We start from the raw sequence: 24,313 nt of genomic DNA, 5'->3' as shown, positions 1-24,313 counted from the left end.
TCTGTCCCTCCCTCCTTTCACTCTCTAAGAAAAAAAAAAAAGAAGAGGTAGCACAAGCCCTGAAATCAGTAGAACTAACAATTTTTTATTTTGAGTTTGGTAAACCAGCAAATGAGAGTGTCAGAAATTGTTCTTAAGAGCAGCTACAGGCTGCAGCAGCAGCAGTGGGTCTATACTCTGGATCTAAACTGTAGGGTGTTAATGGAGACCAAAAAGGGAACGGGAGATAGAAGTTTGTTGTGCTGCTTATCTGGAAATAGGTTGGTAGCACAAAAAGTTGTTGCTTTCTTTATTCTGATTTTTAGAGAAGTGTTAATAGCTTAAAAAAAAAAAAAAAGCCCTCAATACTATTTATACCAGTATCACCATTGAAAGTGGTTTACCCTGAGCTAAGCAATGTGATAAGTAATTCCCCCGTGTCATCTATGTTCAAGGTCACAGGGGTGAATGCCAGATCCCTTCCCTGACTCCTACCTGCTATTCTTAAAATTCTTAAGATCCTGCAATGAGTAGGTGATACAGCTTGAACCCAGGCAGACTGACTGTAGAGCCCTTCCCTAATCCCCCTACACTAGTATGAAAACTTAACGGTACACACTGGGAGATCAAAAAAAAGTTCTAGACTACTCAAACCCTGGGAAATAGAGAAAAGCACCATAAAATAGACCAAAAAAGACTATGAATAGATTTTTTAAAAGCAGGAAATGTACAGTGTACTTCCTTTAACTTCAGTACATTAGAATTATAGAAAATACAAAACTATACAATTTAAAACCCAATTACTCGATAGAAAAAGACAATCCAAAGAACTATCAACTCCAGTAAGAGACCAAAATAGCAGCTTCAGTCTTGGTGGTAGACAAGAAGGCTACATAATGAAATTGGAAACAAGGATGAATATTTACATAGAGAATGAATTTTTATTCATGGTCTTATATATAATAAAGAGATCTGAATCACGAATACCTGACTCAAGAAGGTAAATAGAGAAACTGAAGAAAACAATGGAAACTTGGAGAAAGGAATTAGTGAAGGTAAATGTTGACCTGCTTAATTAGAAAAAAAAATGGTAGACTTGATAAGTTCAGAACCTAATTTTTTTCAGAGGACCAACAAAATAGACTGATCTACTTTTTCAGGTGAGAAAAAGTATCTATACACATTAAAGAATGAGGAAGGGGACATCACCACAGAAGCAGAGGTTGTTTCTTAAGTTAAAGTGACCACAAGTCCCATTCTGTGCTCAGACTTTGAAAATCTGAATGGATTGGGCAATTTTCTAAGAAATTTCTAAGAAATGGAAATTACTGTAATTGATTTAAGCCATTGAAAACCTGAATAAAACAAAAACCATGAGATTGTCATCAGAGGAGTTTCCTGCCCACTGTTTGGCCACTAGTTTTCTCTAACCTGCCAAGAACAGCCACCCAAGCTAAATTCCATGCTGATTGTTCCGATGGTGGTGTTGTGGTTCAGCCCTTGGCTTTGGGAAGGAAGGATGAGATGGTGGGTGTGTGTTTGGCAACAATGGGACAAGATGCTGAAGAGGGCACCTTCCCTGGGGGCCTGCCTTCTCTCTGAGGCATGCACACTCACTAATATCCGGAGACTGATGTCTGCTGTGTTCTCCCAGCCCTGAGTCAAAGGTGGAAGAAAATCTAGCCTTAGGGAAAACAAGTCTGTATTTAACATCTGTGGCATCTTCTAAAATTTGATGATCAAAAGAGAACTCTTCCTTCCTTTGTTCAGGAGAAGTTAATGGGGAGCCCTCCTTCAGAGAGAAAGGAGAAACAGTCCAATGACTGGGTTGACCTAGTTTCTGAATTCGACTTTTGTGAAATGTCTTAAGTGGCCCCCATGTCCTGCATGCGGATGTACGGATAGAGAACCATCATTGCCTCTGGCTGCTGGCTGTCATTCCATCTTCTCTCCAAATTCTGCTCTTGGGCCCCCTGTCCCTTCCTGGGAGTCTGCCCAGCATGTCCCCTCTCTAGAGACTCATATCTGTTCTGCTGAGGATACAGGTGGTAACCGCGGCTCCGCACTTGCCTGGTTTCCAGTCCGGGAGACAGTGTGGGCGGGCATGCTGGGTGCAGAGCTCGGGTCTCACTTACTCCGTTCTTGTCCTCCACTCCTACTCCACCCCAAGCCCTTCACACCAGAGCCATTTTATACCTTTATCAGGCATCTTCTGCCCCTTGGGCTCTCCATGGCACCACTGCCCTAACTCATCATTAGCTACTCCTTGCCTCAAGATACTGTTCAAGCTCCTTAATATGACTTAACCAACCCTCTAAGCAGGCCTGGCCCCAGTTGTTTCTTCAGAATAATTCTTCGGCATCTATCCCACCCTCCAGACATCCCTGTGGTCCCTGGTGGGCATTCAGTCTCTGGGTGGGCTGGGGGGATATGTTCACTCTACCTCCTGGTTCCTTTGCTTATGCTTTTCCTCCCGCTTGATCTCTCTGCCTCGCAAGCCCGTGGGCATCAACCTAGAACAGTCACCTCCCAGGGAGCCTGCCAGCTTTGCACTGCCCTTCCAATGAGCCTCTTGGCACCCTGTGTTTGCCCCTTGAGGGTGCATCTGTGGCTGATGTAGGTACCTGGTTCCTCCACTAGACTGAGAAGTTTGAAGGCAGAGGCTGTGTTTGCCCATCGCTGTATCCCCAGTGCCCAACGGTGCCTAGTGCATAATACATAACCTTAAATATTTTATCCACGCGGTGAGTGGATCACTCCACATGTTATATGTACATCTGTAATGCATTTACCAAATGCTGCTATGTCTCACACACTATACTGTGTCAACTCATAAATGCAGGGGAAGCTCGGTGCCAGAGTCCTCAGAGAGAGGGAGCCGGAGGGAATCCTTGACTCTGGTGCTGGGCGTGAGTTTCTGCATAGTCGACAGTTTGACCTTTAAGTGATTTTGCAGCACCCATAGAGCCATCTGCCTCTTATCTTATCTGCCTCTTTGTTGCCTTTTCAGGGGCCGTTAAGGTTCAGTCTGCAGCTCCAAGCCACCCCAGACTGCAGTGGGGCGGCTGTGGGGCGGGGGGGAGCCCTCCAGCTTCTGTCTCTTCAACTTTTTGCTTTGCTTCTCTGCTTTCAGTGTCTGGTCCTTTCCCTGGTCCTTTCCCCATCGCTACCTCTACTTCCTCGATAGACCTCGCTGGACCAGGCTCTGTGCCACGGAATAAGGCCTCAGCCCTCAACTAGCTCATCAACTTGTGGCTTAGTTAAGCAAATGTTAATAGCATGCATCCCCGGTCTACCCAAGTGTTGTCCTCTTTGACTTCAGAACTTGTCCTTAAAGTTGTCGTTTTTCTAAGCAAAGCCCTGCTCTCGGCTGCTTTTGTGTTACCATTTGCCTCCGTTCTCAGCTGGGTGCTGAAAAAGAAATTGCTTGTCACTGAGACTTCTGATGGGTGCTCTGCTGTTTTCAGAGAATGATGACCAAGCCCCAGGCCACCATAAAGATATGTCCTATTTAGTCCAGCCACCAGCCTACAGAACCCAGGAAAGAGGGGCACTTCCCTGGGCATGTGCCCAAGCAGGATCCTAGCCTCTGGGAAGGCAGGAATAATATGGGTTCATCTCAGTCACCCTGATTCCTGGCAGTTTCTGAAATATAGGATGCATTCAATATACATTCATGGACTTAGCAAAAGGACAGAAGGAGGATGGGAAGGAAGGAGAGGATGAGGGAGGGAGTGAGGGAAAGAGGAGCAAAGCTAACACAGAGATGAGGGGAAGAAATGAGAGGTGTTAACTGGAAGATTTGGTAAAGGCTCTGTTGCTCCTTCATACGAGTGACATTTTGTCCCAGGGACTCTCTAAATGTCCCAGGGATTCCTCTAATCTGATACCACACATACTGAAAGAAATACTCCAAACTTGGAGCATTTCCAGTAAGGGAAGAACTAACATTAGGGTAGTTATGTAACAGGAAACATCTCAAATACTCTTAAAGACTACAGCTCTGAGGAGGGGAAAAAACCCACAGCTCCCTGAAGAAATCCAACGTTATAAGCCGCTGGGGCAGTAATTTCTTATTACCATGTGTTGTTTCCATTTTGAAAGATTCGAGTGTCTTTTCCTCTTCCCGTCTTTTCTCCCCCTGCCCCTAAAGCAATCTCATCTCACACTGATGCTTTTGAATAGTGTGGGAATGCCCCTCTTTTTCTCTGACCCCCTCTGTAGGTTAATATTCTTTGGCCTTGGTTGTAGAGCAGATGTGAAATCAGTTTAATCTGACATGCCCGCTCGAGTAGGTTGGTTGGGTCTTACTGGAGTGTTGAGAAGGATTCTGAAGCTTCGTCTAAGGTACACAGGAGCAAAGTTCGCGGGAAGAGGTGGAGAGGGTTGGAGAGGGGCACTAGGCATGCCATGTATTTGCCACATCCCCATTCAAGAGGAAAATCAGAGCAGGAAGCAGCATCCTTCAGGCTTTGACTTAAATGATGATGTTGTCTTTATATCATTTTCCCTTAGAGCCTGAAACTGTTGGTTTTCAGCTCACGTTCTACAGTGGCTTGTGTGTAATATCTATGCAAGCAGGGAGAGGAGGAGAGTTGACTATCTCAACAGTGTTTAAACCTTTCCTCTCATCGGTCGATGTCTGATATCTGATCCTGAATCGGACTTCAAGACCGTGGACTGGGGCAGAAATGAGAGACTGCTGAAAAATTTCCCCTGGTAGAATTATTTTCCAGTGGTTATTTCAGAAGCAATTTAAGCTTCTGAAACTTGAGCTCCAGCTGGAAACCCCTAACTGAGCACATAAGATGCCATCCAAATCAGTGGCCTGGAATTCAGATTCGTGGGGAATCAGAATGTGCCAAGGAGTAGCCAGGAGTGTTGACCGGCCACTGGACACATCCCATTCATAGCTGGCATGTGCATGCATGCCTGCAGTGCATGTCACCGAGGGAAAACACACACAGTCATCTCGTTGGAGGCATTCTTTTACAGAGGGAGAAACTGAGGCCCCGCCAGTGAGCCAAGCTGGGCTACATCAGCTATAATATTGACTGGGCCCTGCTAGTCGGTTAGTAAATGTTCCTTGAATCCTTTCCATGCCCCAGTTGCAGAGCCTGCAAATGGAATGGCAAGAAGACCCTTGAGCTCCCAGCTGTAAGGAGCTTCCTCGCTGTTTGGGAAGGGACAGACCACAGCCCCCAACAAATCAATGCTTTAATGGACTAGCAAGTGCGCCGGAGAAAATGAAATGTGATGATCAGGGACGCTGCTTGACCTCAGTGTCCAGAGAAGGCTGCTTGGAGGACGTGGCATTCACATTTGGCCTGGAATGACACAATGTCAGAGTCAAGGTTGTAAAGATGTTGGGCAGGACCCAAGCCAGACGAACAACAAAACCAATGTCTGAGAGATGGAGAATCAGTGTGGCTGGAACAGAGGGAATGCCCCGAGTCCTGTCTTTTCGCTCTGAGAGTTGCCGAATTGTTAATCGTGCTGGTAGTGTCTTGTAAACTTTAAAACCATTATCGTACTTCCCCGAGTTCCTCTTATGTAAGTGATTGCATTTGGCTGGATGGGTTTGCCTAGTTGCATGGAGAGAGTACGAAGAATTCTGTAAATTAAGGTGAACCTTATTGTGAGCAATAACCCCTTTGGAGGGAGGCTCATCAGGTGCGGAGTGGGGACATTTCTGCTCCAGAGAATCCAGGCATGTTGGTTGGAGGTAGAGAACGCAGTGGCCAGTGACCACAAACAGATTGGCTCCGCGGAGAGGGAGCATCACGCGCCACCCACGGCTGATCTGCTCCCTAAACGATCTCAGCGAGCGCTCGTGCTTCCTCCCATGTGCGCTGAGTCTGGCCTTCTGACCACAAACACGTCAAAGGCAGCGTGTCGTGATGGGGAGGATGCCTCCTTGTAAAGCCTGCATCCACTAACGAATTCTCTTCTCAGTTGCTGGCTATGGTCCGGACTCTGGCCCCTAAACCGGAAATTGGTGGGTTCATACGCTCCCCACCTCTCCACTCCCCTCGGTGCCTTTGCCTCTGCTGCCCCTCTGTGGGTCGCCTTTCTCCCCAGTCAAGGCTAGCCCAGACCCTCCTCCAGGAAGCCTTCCTTGTTCTCTGCCAGGACCAGGCTTCTCTGCATCTTGGCCCATCCACGGCCATAGTCCGACTGTGGTCTGACTATGGCCTCTGAGAGGCTATGAGCTTCTGAGCAGGGAGAGTGTTCTGGTCATTGCACACCCTTGCCCACCTGCACACAGTAGGGCTTGGTCACTGTGCAGTCAGCAGCTGAGCAGGCCGTCTTCGTAAGCAGAGATTTTATCTGTTGGCTTTTTGGCATCAAAAGGACATGAAGGAAAGATTAATACTGAACATGGGCAACTGTTTTCTTCTTTATATTCCTCTGAATTTGTTCAGATCCATTGCATGAAGCAGCTATCATTATATTTAGCATTTTTTTTTTAAACTCTTAATGCCCTGTGCTAATTAATTCACTGTGTTCAGAGGTGGGAGCCAACCGTCAGCATTTTAAGATTCCCAGGTGATTCCAATGAGCAGCGAAGTCTGAGAAGGACTATTTTTTTTTTTAAGATTTTATTTATTTATTTGACAGAGAGAGATCACAAGCAGGCAGAGAGGCAGGCAGAGAGAGAGGAGGAAGCAGGCTCCCTGCCGAGCAGAGAGCCGGATGTGGGACTCGATCCCAGGACCCTGAGATCATGACCTGAGCCGAAGGCAGCGGCTTAACCCACTGAGCCACCCAGGCGCCCCTATTTTTAGCATTTTTTTAAAGATTTTATTTATTTGTTTGAGACAGAGAGAGCACAAGCAGGGGGAATAGCAGGCAGAGGGAGAAGCAGGCTCCCTGCTCAGCAGGGACCCTGGTATGGGACTTGATCCCAGGACCCTGGGATCATGACCTAAACCAAAGGGACATGCTTAACCAACTGAGCCACCCAGGCGCCCTATTTTTGGAATTTTTTTAGGTGAAATGTGCATAACATAAAATCGCTATTTTGACCATTTATGAGCATGAGAATACATGAGTACATTCACACCACCATCCATCTTCAGAACTTTTTGGTCATCCCAAACTGAAGCCCTGTGCCCACTAAACAACAGGTCCCCCATCTTCCCTCCCCCTGCCCCAGGCAACTGCCCTTCTGCTTCCTGTCTCTTTGGATGTGACCGTGCTAGCTATCTGATAAAAGTGGAATGAGACAGCATTTGTCCTTTTGTGTCTGGCTTGTTTCACTTAGCATCATGTCATCGTGCTTCCTCTCTGTTGTAGCACGGGCCAGAATTTCCTTCTTTTTCAGGCTGACTATAATTCCATCATAGATCTCTGCCACATCTCGTTTATCCCCTGCATTGTCCATTAATGGGCATTTTAGTTGTGTCCGCCTTTTGGCTGCTGTGAACATGGATGTGCAAATGTCTGTTGCAGGTCCTATCTTCAACCCCTCTGGGTGTAGGCCCAGATGTGAAATTTCTGGATCCTATGATGCCATCAACTGTATAATTTAGAAACATTTTTAATCATTCTGAAATGGTCATTTCAATTCAAAGCAAAGGTTCCTTTAGATGGGACTCAGCAGAAATGCAGGCTGACAGGTCAAAATTTGTTCTCATGACTTGGCTGATGCTTGGTGATGGGAAATGATTTGTTTTCAATTTGAAATTGTTTTCAAGCCCAGTTTCTTTTCTTTTTTTTTTTTTCTTACAGCATCAAGCTTCTAGCTGTGCAGGAACTACTTGACAGAGAGGCTCTGGAAAAGGTAAATCTTTTGTTCTTTCCGCCCCACCGTCACAAACGTAGAGCAGAGGGCCACACATGGGAAACACTCAACTCCCTGTGGCCAGAGATAGCCCTTACTGCAAAGTGGGTCTGTTATTTTGTGTTCTTACCAGTCAGGGAAGCGTGCAGCATTTTCATCCACATTTCCCACATTGCTTACATCCTGTTAGAAACCCAGCACTGCTCGGCCACTTCAGGGTTCTGTTGAACACAGAGGCAGCCTTTCTTTTCCTTTTAATACCAGGCACTGGACCAGACTCCATGCTGGTCCCTTCACTCCCTTTCTGCATGTGGGTGTTAGTTCCTGTTTGGGCTTGTGAATGATAAAACAGAGGCCCAGTAAACTCAGGTCACATGCCCAAGGAAAATTAAGCGGCAGAGTAAAGATTTAAAGTTTCCATTTCCCAAATCAGCGCTTTTTCTGTTTAATGGGTGAGTTCATGAGTTTGATCCCCCTTTTAGGCTCTCTGTAAGGATTAGGAAACTCTCTCCCCAACTCAAACTCATGTTTCACTATGCCCTGGAAGAGATACCCAGTATTTCAGCTCTCCATGATCAAGTCAAGCAGGCAGCCGAGGATCCTTTCCAGGTCATGAGTTCAAGTTCTGTGTGCAAGTTTGGGTAGGCTCTGGAAAACAGATCAGACAAGACCAAGACCCACCTCTTGGGTCTCTCAACTCATACCAAGCTGCTCTCCTGGGAATGGCTCTGTCTCTTCCTGAGTATGTAGCTATGGGTACTAATTAGAATCTATAACATTAGCGTAAAAGGAAATGGTTAGAGATATAAACGCTCAAGCAGTATTATTTTATTAATAGGATTTTACATGTTTTAAGTGGTCAGTCTGCTGGTTGGCCTCTGAAGCAGTCTTGAAGCACCAAGTGGTCATGTGCGGAGAGGGGGCTGCTGAATGCTGGCTCTGAATTTAACATTACTTCAGGCTCATTTTGGCCCCGGGTAAAACAGAGATGATGCTGCTTGCCTGACCTCAGAGAGGCAACATGAGAACCAAATGAGCGAGTGCAGCGGAAGGGCTTTCTAAATGCCAAAGCACTCGACACATATTAATTCTTAATTATGTGTATCAATTCTTAATACACATCCAGCCATTAAAATGCAGGAGGTCCGGCTCACAAAGATATCCTTGGGCCAAATGACAATGTTGGATGTGGATCGTGGATTAGATTAGAAAGTATTATATCAACGTGAATTTTCCCTGAAGTCGATAACTGGCACGTGTCAGAGAATGGACTTGTTCCTAGGAATTATGCACTGATGTGTTTAGGAATAAAGGGGCATGCTGTTTATGTTCTCTTCTCAAATGATTCAGAGAAAACTAATGGAGATGTGTGTGTGTGTACACACACATATGTGTTGGGGGGAAGAGGATGTGTAGATGATAAAGCAAATGGGGCTGAGTAGGACTGGGTAGAGGAGTGTATGAAGATTCTTCCAGAAACCTTTAAAAAGTTACCTCTCCACAAACAATGTTCTCCTCAATATTCTCTATGGTTCTTTTGTTTTACTACTTAATTTCAAAGAAACCCAGAGCCCTTCAGACAAAACTCATAAACCCGTGGCGTCCGTGCACTAAGCTATATCCATATAGTAAGAACTCAGGCACCGAGACCATTGATTAGGTCTTGCAGCTATGTTAATATTTGATTTGGAGAGGCTGCCCCAGGCAAGCCAGTTTGGAGGTACTGACTGGGGAGTCAGGGCTCGCTGTGGGTGGCGGGCGAGCCACTGTGCTGCCCTGAGGGGGGAGTGGTGAGCCTGCCACGGAGTGGGGTGGGCTCAGGCGGCCTGGGCCAGAGCCTGCCTCCTCCTTCGTAACTGGGGCATCCCAGGTCACTGACCCTCTCTGTGCTTTAGTTCCCCAGTCTGTAAAGTGCAAATCTGTATCATCCCTAATTCACAGAGGGCTTGAGAAGATGGAGTCGACAGTCAAAGTACAGGACTTGATGCTCAGTGATCCCCAGAAGTTAGTGGCTGCACCTGTTATTCCCCCTCCCTCCTCCTCTCCCCTCCCTCCTCCCTTTTTCTCCCCAAGTCTGATGGTGATTTTGTATTATTCCCCGATCTCCACAAGTGGGAAGTTCAAAGATTTATGAAATAGTCTAAATATGCACAGAGACTAGCTGGGAGCCAAATTCACGTAGTGTCCTTCTTCCTGCCTTCTTCTATTCATTCGTTCATCCATCCATCCATCCATCCATCCATCCATCCATTCATTCATTTCTCCCAAGGCCTCTGTTGAGCTTTCTATGTGCCAGGCAAGTAGCAGATATTCTTCGGAAAGTCCAGAAGCAACCAGTTGACACAAGCTGGGTCGTCAATGGCATTTTGAGGGACACATGATCTGTTTCCTGGCATGGTATTACTTTTTTTGCAGCAAGACTGACCTGGTTCCTTTGCTGGAATGAGATAGGCTCCCAAGGTGCCTCATGATATGTGGATTCTCATTCACCTGGATAATTTTGAGACCCACCTAGGAAGGTGCTTAGTAAACTGCAGAGTTTGCTGTTCAGAGTGTGGTCTGTGGGCTAGCAACATCGTAAGCTGCTTAGAAAGGCAGATTCTCGGGCTCCACCCAGACTCCTAGAATCAATCTTCCTCCTAACAAGACCCGTTGAGTTATGTGCACTAAGGTCCAGGAAGCTGTCCTGAGGATATCATTTCTGATCACCGTCCCTGCTATTGACACACATCTCAGTAGAGAAGCTCTGAGGTGTCAGGCATTTGCTTTGGGGGCCAGTTAAGCTCTTTTTCTTTCTTTTTTTTTGCACCAGAAGAGCAGCAAACATCATCATTCTATTTGTCAGAACTCAGTTTTTATCTTTAGTTTTTCTGTTTCTTCCTTTCATTTATTTTATACATTTTTTAACATAAGGATGATAGTTCAGATTTTTTTTTTTTTTTAGATTTTATTTATTTGACAGAGAGAGACAGCAAGATAGAGAACACACGCAGGGGGAGGGGCAATGGGAGAGGGAGAAGCAGGCTTCCCGCTGAGCAGGGAGCCCAATGTGGGACTCGATCCCAGGACCCCCGAGATCATGACCTGAGCTGAAGACAGATGCTTAATGACTGAGCCACCCAGACATCACTTCTTTTCATTTAGAAAATAGTCTTATTTAATTTAATAAGTACAGCCAGAAAAGTGTCAGTTAGATACACATCCTGCAAACCTCAAACCTCTTTGACTGCCTTTGGAGCTGGGCTTCCAACAGCAGTCTGCTTTTGCGTTTTGCAAGACTGAACTCCTGAGACCCTGCCACAGTGGAACTGGTCCCCCTCCAGACTTAGGCCCAAGAGCGGGGACCTGTTGCCCACGTGCCTTTCTCTTATAGCGTGGAAGCTATTTGGGCGTTATCTCCCTCCCAGGTACTTGCAGGTTGAATCCGACCAGTAAACAGTCAGACTACGTAAAACATACTGGAAAAGGCTGAAGAGAAGCAGTGTTTTGGAATCTCCTAGATACTAAGATTTCTAGCGCTTTTTCTCCCGCATATAGGCATTATTATGGTCTTAGTATTTCAGCTTCAAACTACCAGCCATGTGCCTGACTCCTCCTGTCTCAGGTTTTAGGCAGAGAGCCTCTCTGCTATAATAGTGGTGAGGTTTTCTTGGCTTCCGCAGGGCCCTGGGGTCAGCTCTGAGGAGGCTCTGTTGTTGTAGAGCCAAGGTCCCCTCCCAATCTCACCCCAATTTGACTACTGGACCTGGCAAGGGACCTTCCTTGGAGACGCCAACCCCTTTCTTCATGCATAAAACTGATCTCTCTGGTGCCCTCCCACCCTAAAATACTTGGGTTTTACTTTCTTAGTACATCTCTGATCACATCATGAAGAGGAGGAAATTGTTTTTTTCATACTCTGTTTTCTTGCATTTTCTCTGCTTCCCTGCCCCAGTGGTCCTTACTGGGCTTCAGAGTCTCTGTGGCTAACATCTGCCCTACTCACATTAGAACACCCTTCCTGAGGAGATGTGAATGGTGAGCACAGGCCCAGCGACCCTCACACACTCAGTAGGGTTCCAGTTTTCGCCTCTCCTAACACTGCTCATCTTAAATCAGGTGCAGTAGATTGGGTTGGAGCTTAGGGACCCCTGGGGGGATTAGGTCTCTGAATTTCTCTTCTCTACAAATGCTGCAAAAGGTCATTTCCTAGATGAGTGTCAATTACTTGTCTTTTATTTAAAAAATAAGCTATAAACCATACAATTAATGAACTAAGTTTTTTTTTTTTTTACCAATTTCTTGTCTTAAAAAACTGTTGGAACCACGAGAAGATTACTTAATATGCATATACGTCAGGACATGTGACATTCCCCTGACAAGAAGTTTTGGATTTTGCTGGGCTTTGTCATCAAGCGTCTATCAGGAGTGGAGAGTGAGGACCGGCTTCGAGAAGGATGCTTGCCATCCTGTTCTCTCCGTTCTCTCTGGTTTAAGTGTAGGATGCTTTTGTTTTTCTGAACTTAAGGCACACAGACTTGTTTCCCAGGCCTTATAAACAGGCCCGTCTAATGCCTTTAAACGTGGCATTGCATGAAAGGAAATAAAAATATTAGTACAGCTTGATTTAGTAAGATCATTTTTCAATGACCCTTTCAAACAGCTTCCTGCAAAGCTGCAAACAATAGCTTGGCCGTTAACTCCAGCTGAAGGTCACCCTGTTGCTGGATGAGCCAGAGGGCAGAGCACCGGCTGACCCAACCCCAGAGCCAAGTCGGCCTGAAAAGCTGCCTGTGTGAGGTTCAGGCCACCCAGCACACAAACCATCGGTCGTCTCTGTGCTACCCCCGCCCCGGCCTCCACAGGCCATGACTCAGCCGTTAATCACAAGCTGGCTGAGCCCATGCTTTGTCCCCTGGAACTCTAGCTCCAAGGGTGAACAGACTGGGGTTGAATCCAGCTCTGATATTTACCAGCTGGGGGTTCTTGTGGCAAGTTATTGATCAGACTTGGTTTCTTTTTAACATGAACGGACTAGTATCTACCTCCCTGGATTTTTTTTTTTTTAATTTATTTATTTGACAGAGATCACAAGTAGACAGAGAGGCAGTCAGAGAGAGAGAGAGAGAAGCAGGCTCCCTGCTGAGCAGAGAGCCTGATGCAGGACTCGATCCCAGGACCCTGAGATCATGACCTGAGCCGAAGGTAGTAGCTTAACCCACTGAGCCACCCAGGTGCCCCTCCCTGGATTTTTTATGAGAATTAGAGACAGTAACGTGTGAGATAAAAGAAATTATGTCTAGAGTGAGCAGCAGAGTGATGGTGGCTAGTGCTGTCCCTGCTTACTGAGATTATCCCTGTTGTCACCATCACCATCATCATCATCATTGGTATTTCTTTTTTCTCCTTTCTTGAGAAGCCCAACTTGAGATTGAGCTGATGCCTTAGAGGATGTTGAAAAAGGAGTTACCACCCCGCCCTCCCCTTGTTTGGGAAGTTGTCCAGGACAAAAGGCCTGCCAGTCTTCGTGTGTGCTCTTGGACATTTTCCCTAGAATTTCAGCACTGAACCCAGGCTCTGAGTCTAGTTTTCCTACAGGGGGAGCAGATGATCCCTCAGACCTCTTCTGGCACTTCATGTAGGAGATGAAGTGAATACATTTCACCCACAAGCCTGACACTAGAAAAATTGAACTTGATGCTTGCTGGTCAGGGACTTTTGCAGCCGGACCCTGGTGGTGGGCAACATTGGAATTCAAAGTTAGTAGCTTCCTGGGAACTTTTGGAAGGAAATAGGGGGTATATAAGAGTCACATCGATGGGTAAGAATGAGCTATGGATGCTAAGTGCTTGTGTCTCTAACCGGTGACCGGCTTTCCTGAACATATGCGCGGGTGCACATAAGCTTTAGCTCTGATATTACCTGCTTCTGGAGTGTTTTTCGCTGTGATTTGGACTTCCAGTTAATTTAGTTTGTGCAGCAATCGAGTACTTAACATTGTGCCTAAGTTGTACTGTATACCAAGGGAGATAAAGTTATGTAAATACATTTGAATGGCGTGTATAGAAACTCAGAATGCCAGAGCTGAGGGAAACTGTTCAAACCCTGGGTTCTCACCCTGTCATCCTGTAGACAGGACACAGAGGTCAAAGGACCTGAAGTGTCCTCTTGACCCAGGTCTAGTTGTTTTGGAATCAGGAGTGCCCCAGTGGAAGGCGCTCTAGTCCAGAACTCCCTTCAAGACAATCGCTGCCTGTCTCCCATGATCTCATTTAATCTGGGCATTAGCTTTCCCGCAGGCATTGTGGAAGCTTCTATCTCTGCATCTTCCAGGAGTGACCCAGAGGGTCAGTCCCAGGCCAGGTAATGGAGAGGTGAGACTCAGGGCTTTTAACAGAATGACTTGTAGTGAAACAGACACAGGCATGTAGTGTTGGTCTCCCTGAGCCCCACCTTGGGTCCAGGAGGGGAAATAAAGAATATGGGCCAGGGGTTGGAAGGCTCTGGATGTGAACAGGCCCAGGGGAGCATCTGAGAGTGGTGTGAGGGCTGCGGGGGTCTGAGGGCCTGCAAAGGGGGCAACAGAGAATGTGTAGCAGACATACCCTCCACGTAGGCTCAACGTCAACATGAATAGCTTCAAGAACCTTAACATGAAGTCTACTTAAAAATACCTTCAAAAAATAGCACTCTGTCTTCATTTAAAAATATCAGAATGAGATTCTTCAGCTCCCTTGGTTTATTTTTTTCTCCCGTGCCCCGGTCCTTCGTGTACTCTGAGCCTTATTCAAATGCCATTTAAATGGTCACTATTCATGTGCCTGTTACTTTTTTTCTTTTTTTAAGCGGGTTGAGCCAGATCAGTGTCTAAGCATGATTAAACTCATTGTAACCATGTTTCTGGCCAAATCCCTTCAAGCAGACAGCTTGTTACCTTCCTGAAGGGTCCAGGAAGCAGAAATGGAGACCTCTATTGTCAGACTCCCCCTGTTGGCTCTGTGGAGTCTGGCTCAGGCCCTGTGCTGGGCGGCCACAGCCACCCCTTCGCCAGCTCTGCTTTACAAACTGTGCACTTGGACCCCACCCCCATTCTGGAAAGGGCTCTTGGCTGGGGTCCCCCCCCCCCCCCACACACACACCTCTGTCCCAGCCCCTCAGCTTCCAGAAAATGGAACATCTTAGTGAATTATGGGCCAGGCTTCACAGTTCGTTAAAAAAAAAAAAAAAAAAAAAAAAAGTATTTTCTCTTTATTCTTTAAGAATCACCAAGATACCATGTAATTTTGGGGTCTCCCGCCACCTTTCTTTCTTTATGAAAAGCTTTTATTTGAAGTGAGCAAAAAGTAGAGTTTCAAAAAGGGTTCTTAAATCCCCTTTAGCGTCCTTAGCTATCAAAGAGACATACATTAAGCAAGAGACGCTTTTAAATTTATTACATTAGCAAAATTTTTTAAGGAACGGTATAGAATGTTCATGCGGGGACAGAGCCGGGGGTCCCCATACATTGCTGGTTGGGGCTGGTGATGACGCGCCGTCTTCCCATACACTCCTGGGCAACATGTTTTATCAGCCTTCAAGATGCCCCTATGCTTTGGCCAGCGATCCCATTCCTGGATGCACATCTTAAGGAAATCATCCATAAAAGCAGAAAATAATAAGCCTGTCATATCATGCTTTATAATTAACAATAATGAAAGGCAGTTCAGTGCTCTGTGGGAAGGGAGGGGTTAAACAGTCTGTGGTAGCAGTCCCCAAACCTGAAATGTGTGGCTACTTGTCCTACTTTCCTCTTTGGTCCTGTCCTATTTCTCTTCTTTCTTGCACTTGGAGTTTCCTGTACCGTACACAGTCAGCCTTCATCCCTCCTCAGCGATCCTGAACCCTTTGGAGCCTGGCACCTGCCAGTTCATCTACTACACCATGGATTACCCTAGCCAGCTTCTAACCCAAAGCATTTTTATTTAGACTTTTTTTTTTATTAAAAAACTGTGAACTGATTTTATATAGAACTTAAAATTTTTATATGCAGTTATACATTTTTGATAATTTCTGTGTAACTGTTTCTGTTTTTGTAATGGATACATAATGATTTTATGTTAACAAATATTTCATAACAGTTTGAAGCCATTTAGATTCAATGCTAGGCATCTGGGAGTGGGAAAAGGAAAGAAATCATATCTGAGTCTTGTCTAGGTTAGTCTGAACCCCCTGCTGCATTGTACTTGTGACGGGTTGTCCCTGGGGCCGTTCTTGGTGATGGTTCTCTTACTTTGCCTTCATACCTTAAATTCGTTATTTCTTCATCTCCTAGTTGAATCTGTATGTATAGAGGAAAAAAGGAGAAATTTCACATCCACGTGGATTGCAAGTTCAGGCAGAGGCCCACCCAAGGCCTATTCCACGAGCAGAAAGATAATTTGATTCAGGACTTCGAAATGGAGGAGTCCTTGAAAAATCACTGCTCTCTGTTTTGCTAAGAAGTGTATTATCATCAACTAGAGAGAGAGTGACTGGCTTCTCGTAGTGGCTTATAAATGATGGGCTGGTCTTGTGCACTTGTCTAGTCCATAATTTAAACATACTGTGTCCATGTTAATATTTTTCCTGTGCTGAGTCTTGGCTTGAGATGCCTTCTTTCCTCTTCAAGAGGGCATCTGGGGACCCCACTTCTAGAAATGGCAATGTAGCTTGTATCAGTATAGCCTTCTCTCAAACAACAATGTTCAACTCTGCATAAAATGCAAAAAGCATTTTAAAACTTCAAATTTAAAGAAGTTCAATAAAAATTTTTTCAAAAAAGTAAAAAAAATTTAAATTTCAAAAAAAATTCAATAAAATTTCAAAAATTTGAAAGCACCAAGAGCTACCCAAAGCAGGCAGACAGGGGAGAGCCATCAACCCTGGAAAGAAGGAACCAGCCCTAAGTGAGATCCACATCTGTTTGGCTTTTCCCCTGATCACCTTGCCTGGCTTGTGTGTTCAGCTAGAGTTTAGGCAGGAAGATCTTTGGGGGGTTATCATGAGTCTGCTCTCTTTTTCTTTTTTATTGGTCAGTCTAGCTAAAGGTTTTTCATTTTTTGTTGTATTTTTCAAGGACCTTTTGAGTTTATTGATTTTCTCTGTTATTTTTTATCTTCTATTCCACTCATTTCTGCTCTGATCTTTTTTTTTTTTTTTTTTTCTTCATTCTCTTTGCTTTGGGTTTAGTTTACTCTTCTTCCCCCACCGGTGTCTTCAAGGGGAAGCTTGGGCTATTGATTTGAGATCTTTCTTCTTTACTAAGATAAGCATCTGCAGCTATAAATTTTCTTCTAAGCACTGCTTAGTTGACCCCCATAAGTTTTGGCTTTTTACATTTTCATTTTCATTTATATCAAAATGTTTTTAGTTTCTCTTGAGATTTCTTCTTCTTTCTTCCCATTGGGAATTCACAAGTTGTTGTTTAATTTCCACTTAATTCTGGATTTCCCAAAATTCTTTCTGTTATGGACTTCTAATTTTTTCCATTCCACAGTGACCAGAGAACATGCTTTACTTAACTTCAGTCCTTTTAAATGTATCAAAGCTTGTTTTATGACCTAGACTATGATAGATTCTGGGGAATATTCCATGTACACTTGAGAAGAAAGTGTATTCTTCTGTTGTTTGGATGAGTGTTCTATAAATGTTTATAGGTCTGTTTGGTTCATATTGTTGCTTAAGTCTTTTGTTTTCTGTTAATTATTCATTTAATTGCTTAACCATTATTGAAAGTGGGGTATGGAAGTCCCTAACTATTGTTCCTTCCTTCAGTTCTGTCCGATTTTTTTCTCATGTATTTTGGGACTCTGTTTTTTGGTGCATATAAATGTATAATAGTTATGTCTTTCTGATAGAATGACCCTTTTATTATTATAAAATGTCCTTCTTTATCTCTAGTAACAGCTTTAATTTTAAGGTCTGTTTTTCTAATATTAGTTTAGCTATTCCAGCTTCCTTATGGTTACTGTTTGCGTGATGTGTCCTTTTTATCTTTTTACTTTCAACCTACTTGTATCGTTTAATCTTAAGTGCTATCTCCTGTACCCAGCATATAGTTGGATATTGTATTTTACCCAATTTGACAGCTCTGCCTTTTTATGGGGTTATTTAATCCATTCACATTTAATGATATTATTGATATAGTTGAGTTTACAGCTCCCATTTTACTTTTTGCTTTCTGTATCTTACATCTTCTTTTGTTCCTTTTTTCCTCTTTCACTGCTTCCTTTTGCATTAAGTTAGTATTTTCTAAGATAATATTTTAATTTCCATAATGATTTTTTTACTCTGCTTTTTGAGTTATTTTCTTCATAGTCACTGTTGAGTTTACCATATAAATCTTAATGTATCAGATTTATACTAACTTCTTTCAGATCTTTACTAACTTAATTCCAATGAGAGATAAACACATTGCTCCTGTATAGCTGTATTTCCCTTTCTTTTTGAGGTGTTTTTACACATGTTACACCTAACTACTATGCTACAGAGCCAGCTAGACATTATTATACTCATTACTTTATATACTTGTATGTCTTTTGCAGAAGATGAGGAGAGAAGAAAGGAGAACAAGTAGCTATTTATACCATTAGCTACATTAACCTTCTTATTTACCATTTCCATTTCACTTCATTTGTTCCTGTGGATTCACATTACCATTTGGCATCATTTTCTTATTGGCATCCATTATCTTATATGTATATACAAATGGATGGACGGATGAGTAGGTAGGTGGTTGGATGAATGGATAGATGGATGGATACATGGAAACATACATACTATATGCATACATGCACAGCTGGCAGGCAGACAAATAGAATATACCAGATTTCCATATAAAAATATATTTACCGCTATGAGTCATGGTCACAAATGTTTGAAAACTACTGACCTTCACTATTGGTTGGCTTGGGGGAGAGGAATTTTTTTTTCAATACTCAAAAGGCTTGCCCTTGGGTATATCCTGAGCACTTTCCCCTCTAACCTTGTCTCTTGACTCTGTGTTGCTTCTCAACTGAGAGAAAAGGTGCTCGACTCACCACATTCCCTTCAAAACTGTTGCATGTAGCCACCGCCTTGTACAAACACTCATATCACCATGGTGACTGAAGTTACATGCAACTTCCTGTCCTATTTGGTCCACTCTCAAATCCTCTGTTATCAGGAAATGCTAACAATGAGTTCGTGCTGAGAGAACTTTCAATTCACTTTTTTAGAGAATTCTGAGACTTTTCACGAATGAGTCATTCATTCATTTCTTGAGAGCATGACTTTGTACTTAGCAAGTGTGGGTTGCTTTGTCATTAAAAAAAAAACCAGAAGGGCAGGTAGGTAAAACTGTTTTGCTTAGTTGCTAAAAACATTTATGCTGGGTGTTCTCAGTGGGTAAAATTATCCTGATTGAGCTGGTCACTAGGGCTTGCTTTGTCAGAATTAATTCAGTGGAGAAATCTATCGAATTATTAACTACCCATTTAGAATGAGTAATTCCTACAGCTGATAAAATATTGTTTTATTAACCTTCAGGAGGCATTGAAAAGGTGAGCTTGGGCATTAACAAGATTCTGAACTTCTGGGAAAGCATCCACCCTGCTTTCGGAGATTTTGATCTATCTTGGTAGAATTTCAGAAAAGTGTACTGACATCCCTTATGAACACAGTCCTTTCTGGATCCTAGACTTGGTTTCTCCTCCACATTCTGACTATGCTGCCCAGCACTCCTTGCCTCACCCCCAAACTTCCCACCTAACTCTCATCCATGAGATGCGGTCCCATTTTCACAGGCAGAATTAATTAGGTTGGAAGAAGACAGCCAGAGAAAACAAAGCAGCTCCCATATATGAATTATTCTAAAACTACCTGCCCTCCTAGTTATCTGTCGTGACTTCCTATACCAGTAGCCAGTCCAGAGATTTATTTAAGTGGCTCTGTAGAGTCATTACTGAGATAAAGAGCACCTTCCTGATGTGACCAGCCCTCGGGAGTCACAGGAATCAGAAATGCCCAGGGCTAAAGCAGGATCCCCAGCATCTATAAGCCAAAGAGCTGAACTTGGAAGGGAAAGTGACAAGCTCTGGTTTTGGGCCTGAATTTCCAGCATTTACACCAGCTCCGGAGATGGGGGTAGGTGCAGTGGATATGGATTAAAACCTTTTCAGCCTTGATTACAAAATTATGAGACTGTAGTTTTGTATTACTGTGAATCTTTGCTGTCGAGCAAGACTTGTCTTCCCGTTGTCTCTCCACCTGGCTGAAACTTCTAGTTGAAGAAGAAGTTGCTATATATTGATTGTTCATTTTATTTCTAAATTACCCAGACATCCTTGTATATGCGCTTAGTCAATGGGACTCTATTTGTGAATAAGAGAGGAAGAAGTACAAGTATTTTTAGGCTTCATTTCAGGATGTAGCAGGGACTTTTTTTTATGTTGTTTTTGGTGTTTATTTAGCAACAGCAATTAATTTGCTTTTGTTTATGAAGAAAATGCAATGTGTGTGTACACAGACTGGCACGTCTTCTTCCGGCACAAAGTTCAAGCCATTTGATCAGGACTTATGCAATGGCTAGAAAAGTGAGATTTCTAGAAAACTTGAAAGCAGAGAGAACAATTAAAGCATAGAAAAGCATTATTTGGTCTCCGTAGTTGAATTTTGTTTCCGTCCTTCATTTATAGTGTTACCAGATAACCCTTCTAAGACACAGGAGGGGTCATACGACGCCTCTCTTCGTTCTTGCGTCAGCAGGAAGGTGAAGGGCATAGTGGGGTCACATAGATGGGGATTTGGGTCCTGGCTTAGCCCCTTGCCCTCTGGGTGATCTTAACCCCTTCAGGCCACACTCTCCATTGTTCCACTGAGCCACGGTGTGGGTCTCATCAAGCCACCTGTGCGAAGAGTCAGCCGTAGTGTTCAGCTTACGGTGAGCTGCTTTGGTTACAGCTTGTTAATGTGGACGTCTTTTGGTGCCCTGCAGGACACTCTTCTGGCATCCGTGGCTTGGCCCTTGCCTGGTGGGCCACTGGAAATGTGTACCACTTCTCTCCGCCCTGTTTGCTTTTACTCCACCCACTCCCAGGAGTTTGACAAGAGCTGGAGAACCTATCAAGCTAACCTCAGGCAGCTAGGCTCTTTTAAGTGCCTCTGGCCTAAAGTGTAACGGGAGGGGAGGTTGACTAAAAGATGGTTTGGGGACTTGGCTTTCCTTTTCTCCCATTAGCACAGAAAACTGAGAAGTGATGAGCCTCAGGACATTCTCCAAAATGAGGATGCTATTTCACGAAACGCAGCCTAGAGTTCTTGCTGCCAGAAATGGCCTGGGGTGTGACAAATCGCCCGTCTCTCCATCCCTTGCCGCCCACGCAGAAAAGAACAATCAAATATATGGGGTTTGCCCTGAAATAATTCAGGAAATATGAAGGCTTGAAAGTGTAGGATTTGGCATAATGCAAATCAAAATAAAGTAAGTCGTGAATCAGTAATACTTTCAGCCACAGCTTCGAAGTCTTTATTTTTATGATTATCACTGCTGAGGACGGCAGCCTGCATCAACGCTGTTTCGAATAGCTGAAGGCTGGCGTTTTATAAGAAAAATGGCTACCAGAGCAATTTCCCTGAGGGTCCGCAGAACTAATTTTGTTTAAAGTGATGGTTCCTAAATAACTCTGGCTTCTTCACAGGAACACACGGGGAAGGTCTGGGAGCTTTGCAGCCAAGACGGGGTCTAGGAGTGAATGAGTCGTCAGTGTTTAGGGACTGAGAAAAAAATCTATCTCTGGGGCTAAAAAGATGTGGGTGTTCTCATAGGAGGGTAGGGAGGAGGAGCTCATGTAAACCGTGACTTTGTTCTGCTTCTTTTTGGATTATTTTCTTTGGATTTAAGTACCTAAATAATGGTCTCCTCCTCTCTTGTCTTGGCTTTTTCTCTACTCCCATCTTCCCTTTCCCTGTCCCTACCCTTTCTCTTGCCATATCTGAAACCTCATAAGTAAAAATACTCTTATTAGTAAATTGTACTATAGGATGGTTGGGGGGGGGGGTCTAGAGACACTCTTTTCCTGATCTATACCTATCTTACCTAATCTTTGAGCCTGTTCGCCTGAAAATACCAAAAAGGGAAGGAGATTCTAGAAAGGAAGAGCCTTCGTTGGCTACACCAGCATGGCTTGTCTTAGGAAATGTGATTGTTACCTTACAAGCTTGGGGCAGATGCCTTTTGCTTCTAAGTAAAATGTCGTAACATGTACGGATCACATTTGCTATCGAAATTTCGGTTCAGCATGTCATCAGGAAGGGCCGAATGAAACTCTATGCTGTCACAGCCTCATCACTGGCATGTTTCTCAGGTGACGTGAAAATATTAGGATCTGTGAATGGCATCTTCAGAGCAAACCATGGTGTGGCCGTCCCAGTGTCTCTGCTCCAACGTGGGGTGCTTCACTCTGCCCGTAAGCTTTCCTACGCTCTCCTAAAATAGCCAAAAATCCTCCAAAACGCATTGCTATTTTCAGACCTGCTTCTACTTGGAATAATTAGTTTCAATCATTACTCACATGTTTAATGCCTAATTTGGGACAAAGTATTTATTTTATTTGCCCTAAAACTGTCTTTTTTGAGCTTCGGAGAGCCTCTATTCCATGAATTACTGGGTGCTATGCTCCTCTTCTAGGGGATCCGTAATGGGCCGAGAACCCTGGAGTCACCCCCATTGCAGGGTGGCCTCCCTGGGGCTGGCACTGAGCCCTGTTCCCTGCCAGGCAAAGGGCTCTGGGACGGCCCTCGCCCTGGTTCGCGCCTGGTGTTTGTGGTTGAACAGAGTGGTTCCTCTGCTTTACCTTCAACATCCAATCCATTGTCCAAGGCACTGTCGTTATTATCTATGTAAAATTCACATCCCGTAAAATTAACCAGTGCAGAACTCACTAGGAAGCATGTCATCTGGTGGCATTTAGCGTGTCCACTGTGTCAGGCAACCATCAACTCTGTCTTGTTCCAAGATATTTTGATCATCAAAAAAGAAACCCAGTACCCCATAATGAGTCACTCCTCCCTCTCCCTTCCCCTGGCAACTGCCAGTCTCCTTTCTGTCTCTGTAGATTTGCCTATTCTGGACATTGCATATAAATGGAATCATACAACATGAGGACCTTTGTGTCTGGCCTTTTCACTCAGTATAATATTTTTGAGGTTCATCCATGGCAGACAGGGATTAATATGTCATTCCTTGTTGGGGGTCACTACCATTGCATTCTATGGATATAGCACAGTTGGTATATCATTCATTGCTTGATGGGCATGTGGATCCTTTTTATCTTTGGACTGTTGTGAAGGGTGCTGCTGTGAACATTCCCATCCTAGTACTGGTTTGAGTATCTGTTCTCATTTCTTGGGAGCCAGGTTATGCTTGTTTCATGATTATCTCCCAGACTTGCCCACTGCTCTCCCTTTAGTCAATCACCCTCATATCTTACTGTGCTACCTAACTGATCTGGCCCTTCTCCAGCCTGCATTCCACACTGCAGCTCAAAGGCCTTTTAAAAATGCAGATCTGTTATTCATGCCCTTCATCAATTTTAGGATTGCTCTTAAGGAACAGAGTCCTTGCAGGTTGGGCAGGGTTCTGCAAGCCAGGTCTCAGACATTCCTTTAAGCTCATTTCTCCATTCTGCAGCTCACCATCTGTGCTGTAGCCACAGTGACCTTTCTGTCCTACAAATCCTCCATGTCTGTCCCACCTCAGGCCCTTTGCATATGCTGTTCCACTGCCCAGGTTGCTCTCCTCTCCTCTTTGCCCAATTAACTCTGTCTCATCCTTAAACATGACCGCACTTAACATTACGGCTTTAAGGCACCAGAGTGGGGTAGACATTCCATTGCATTGTGGCCTGGCAGGACACCTGAGGGTCCTCACAGATAGATGGACAGCAGGACAAATTCTCTAAAAAGACATTTTATTAAAAAACAAAGCTAGGGGCACCTGGGTGGCTCAGTGGGTTAAAGCCTCTGCCTTCAGCTGGGGTCATGATCTCAGGGTCTTGGGATTGAGTCCCGCATCGGGCTCTCTGCTCGGTGGGGAGCCTGCTTCACCCTGCCTCTCTGCCTACTTGTGATCTCTCTCTCTGTCAAATAAAATCTTAAGGAAAAAAAAAAAAGCTAGAGGGAAAAAATAAAGGTGAAATTTATTTATCTGTAGGTGAAAGAAACTGAACTATTTTAGAAGATTCCTATCTCTTATATCAGGGAGTTAAAAAAAAAAGAAAGTGTCCCTTCCTCTCTGACTGTACATTCCTGGGGATTAAGCTTAATGTCTGTGGTCATTCACACTCTAGGCCCTGTGCTCCCGTCTCTTTCTCACCGGTATGTATATTTAAACAAGCAAAAACCTCCTGATTTATTTTAAGAGCTGAAGATGTTATCATTGCAAACACTAACTTACTGAGGATTTTTATTTAAACCTGTGGCTGAAATCACTTTGAGCAGGTGAGGGTAGAACTGGTCTTACGGCTACCTTGTTAGGCGGTTTTAGGATGTTTGTAGTGAAACAAAATGAGCCTC

At 44.3% G+C, this 24,313-nt stretch overlaps 1 protein-coding gene across 3 annotated transcripts in view; it reads left to right on the top strand.

Moving 5' to 3' along the window:
- The window catches only part of EEPD1 (endonuclease/exonuclease/phosphatase family domain containing 1), a 109,910-nt gene that overhangs the window by 63,718 nt on the left and 21,879 nt on the right, over positions 1–24,313 (top strand). For all 3 annotated transcript variants that reach the window (XM_046020588.1, XM_046020589.1, XM_046020587.1), the window contains exon 3: positions 7,714–7,765. In XM_046020588.1, coding sequence (XP_045876544.1) covers positions 7,714–7,765 — 52 coding nt within the window. The remainder of the gene's footprint in view (positions 1–7,713; positions 7,766–24,313) is intronic.

Source organism: Meles meles, chromosome 10 (assembly GCF_922984935.1).
Source record: "Meles meles chromosome 10, mMelMel3.1 paternal haplotype, whole genome shotgun sequence".
In the NCBI taxonomy this organism is placed as follows: Eukaryota; Metazoa; Chordata; class Mammalia; order Carnivora; family Mustelidae; genus Meles; species Meles meles.
The sequence above is the reverse complement of the archived record's forward strand: the minus strand, read 5'-3'. Positions and strand labels throughout refer to the sequence as shown.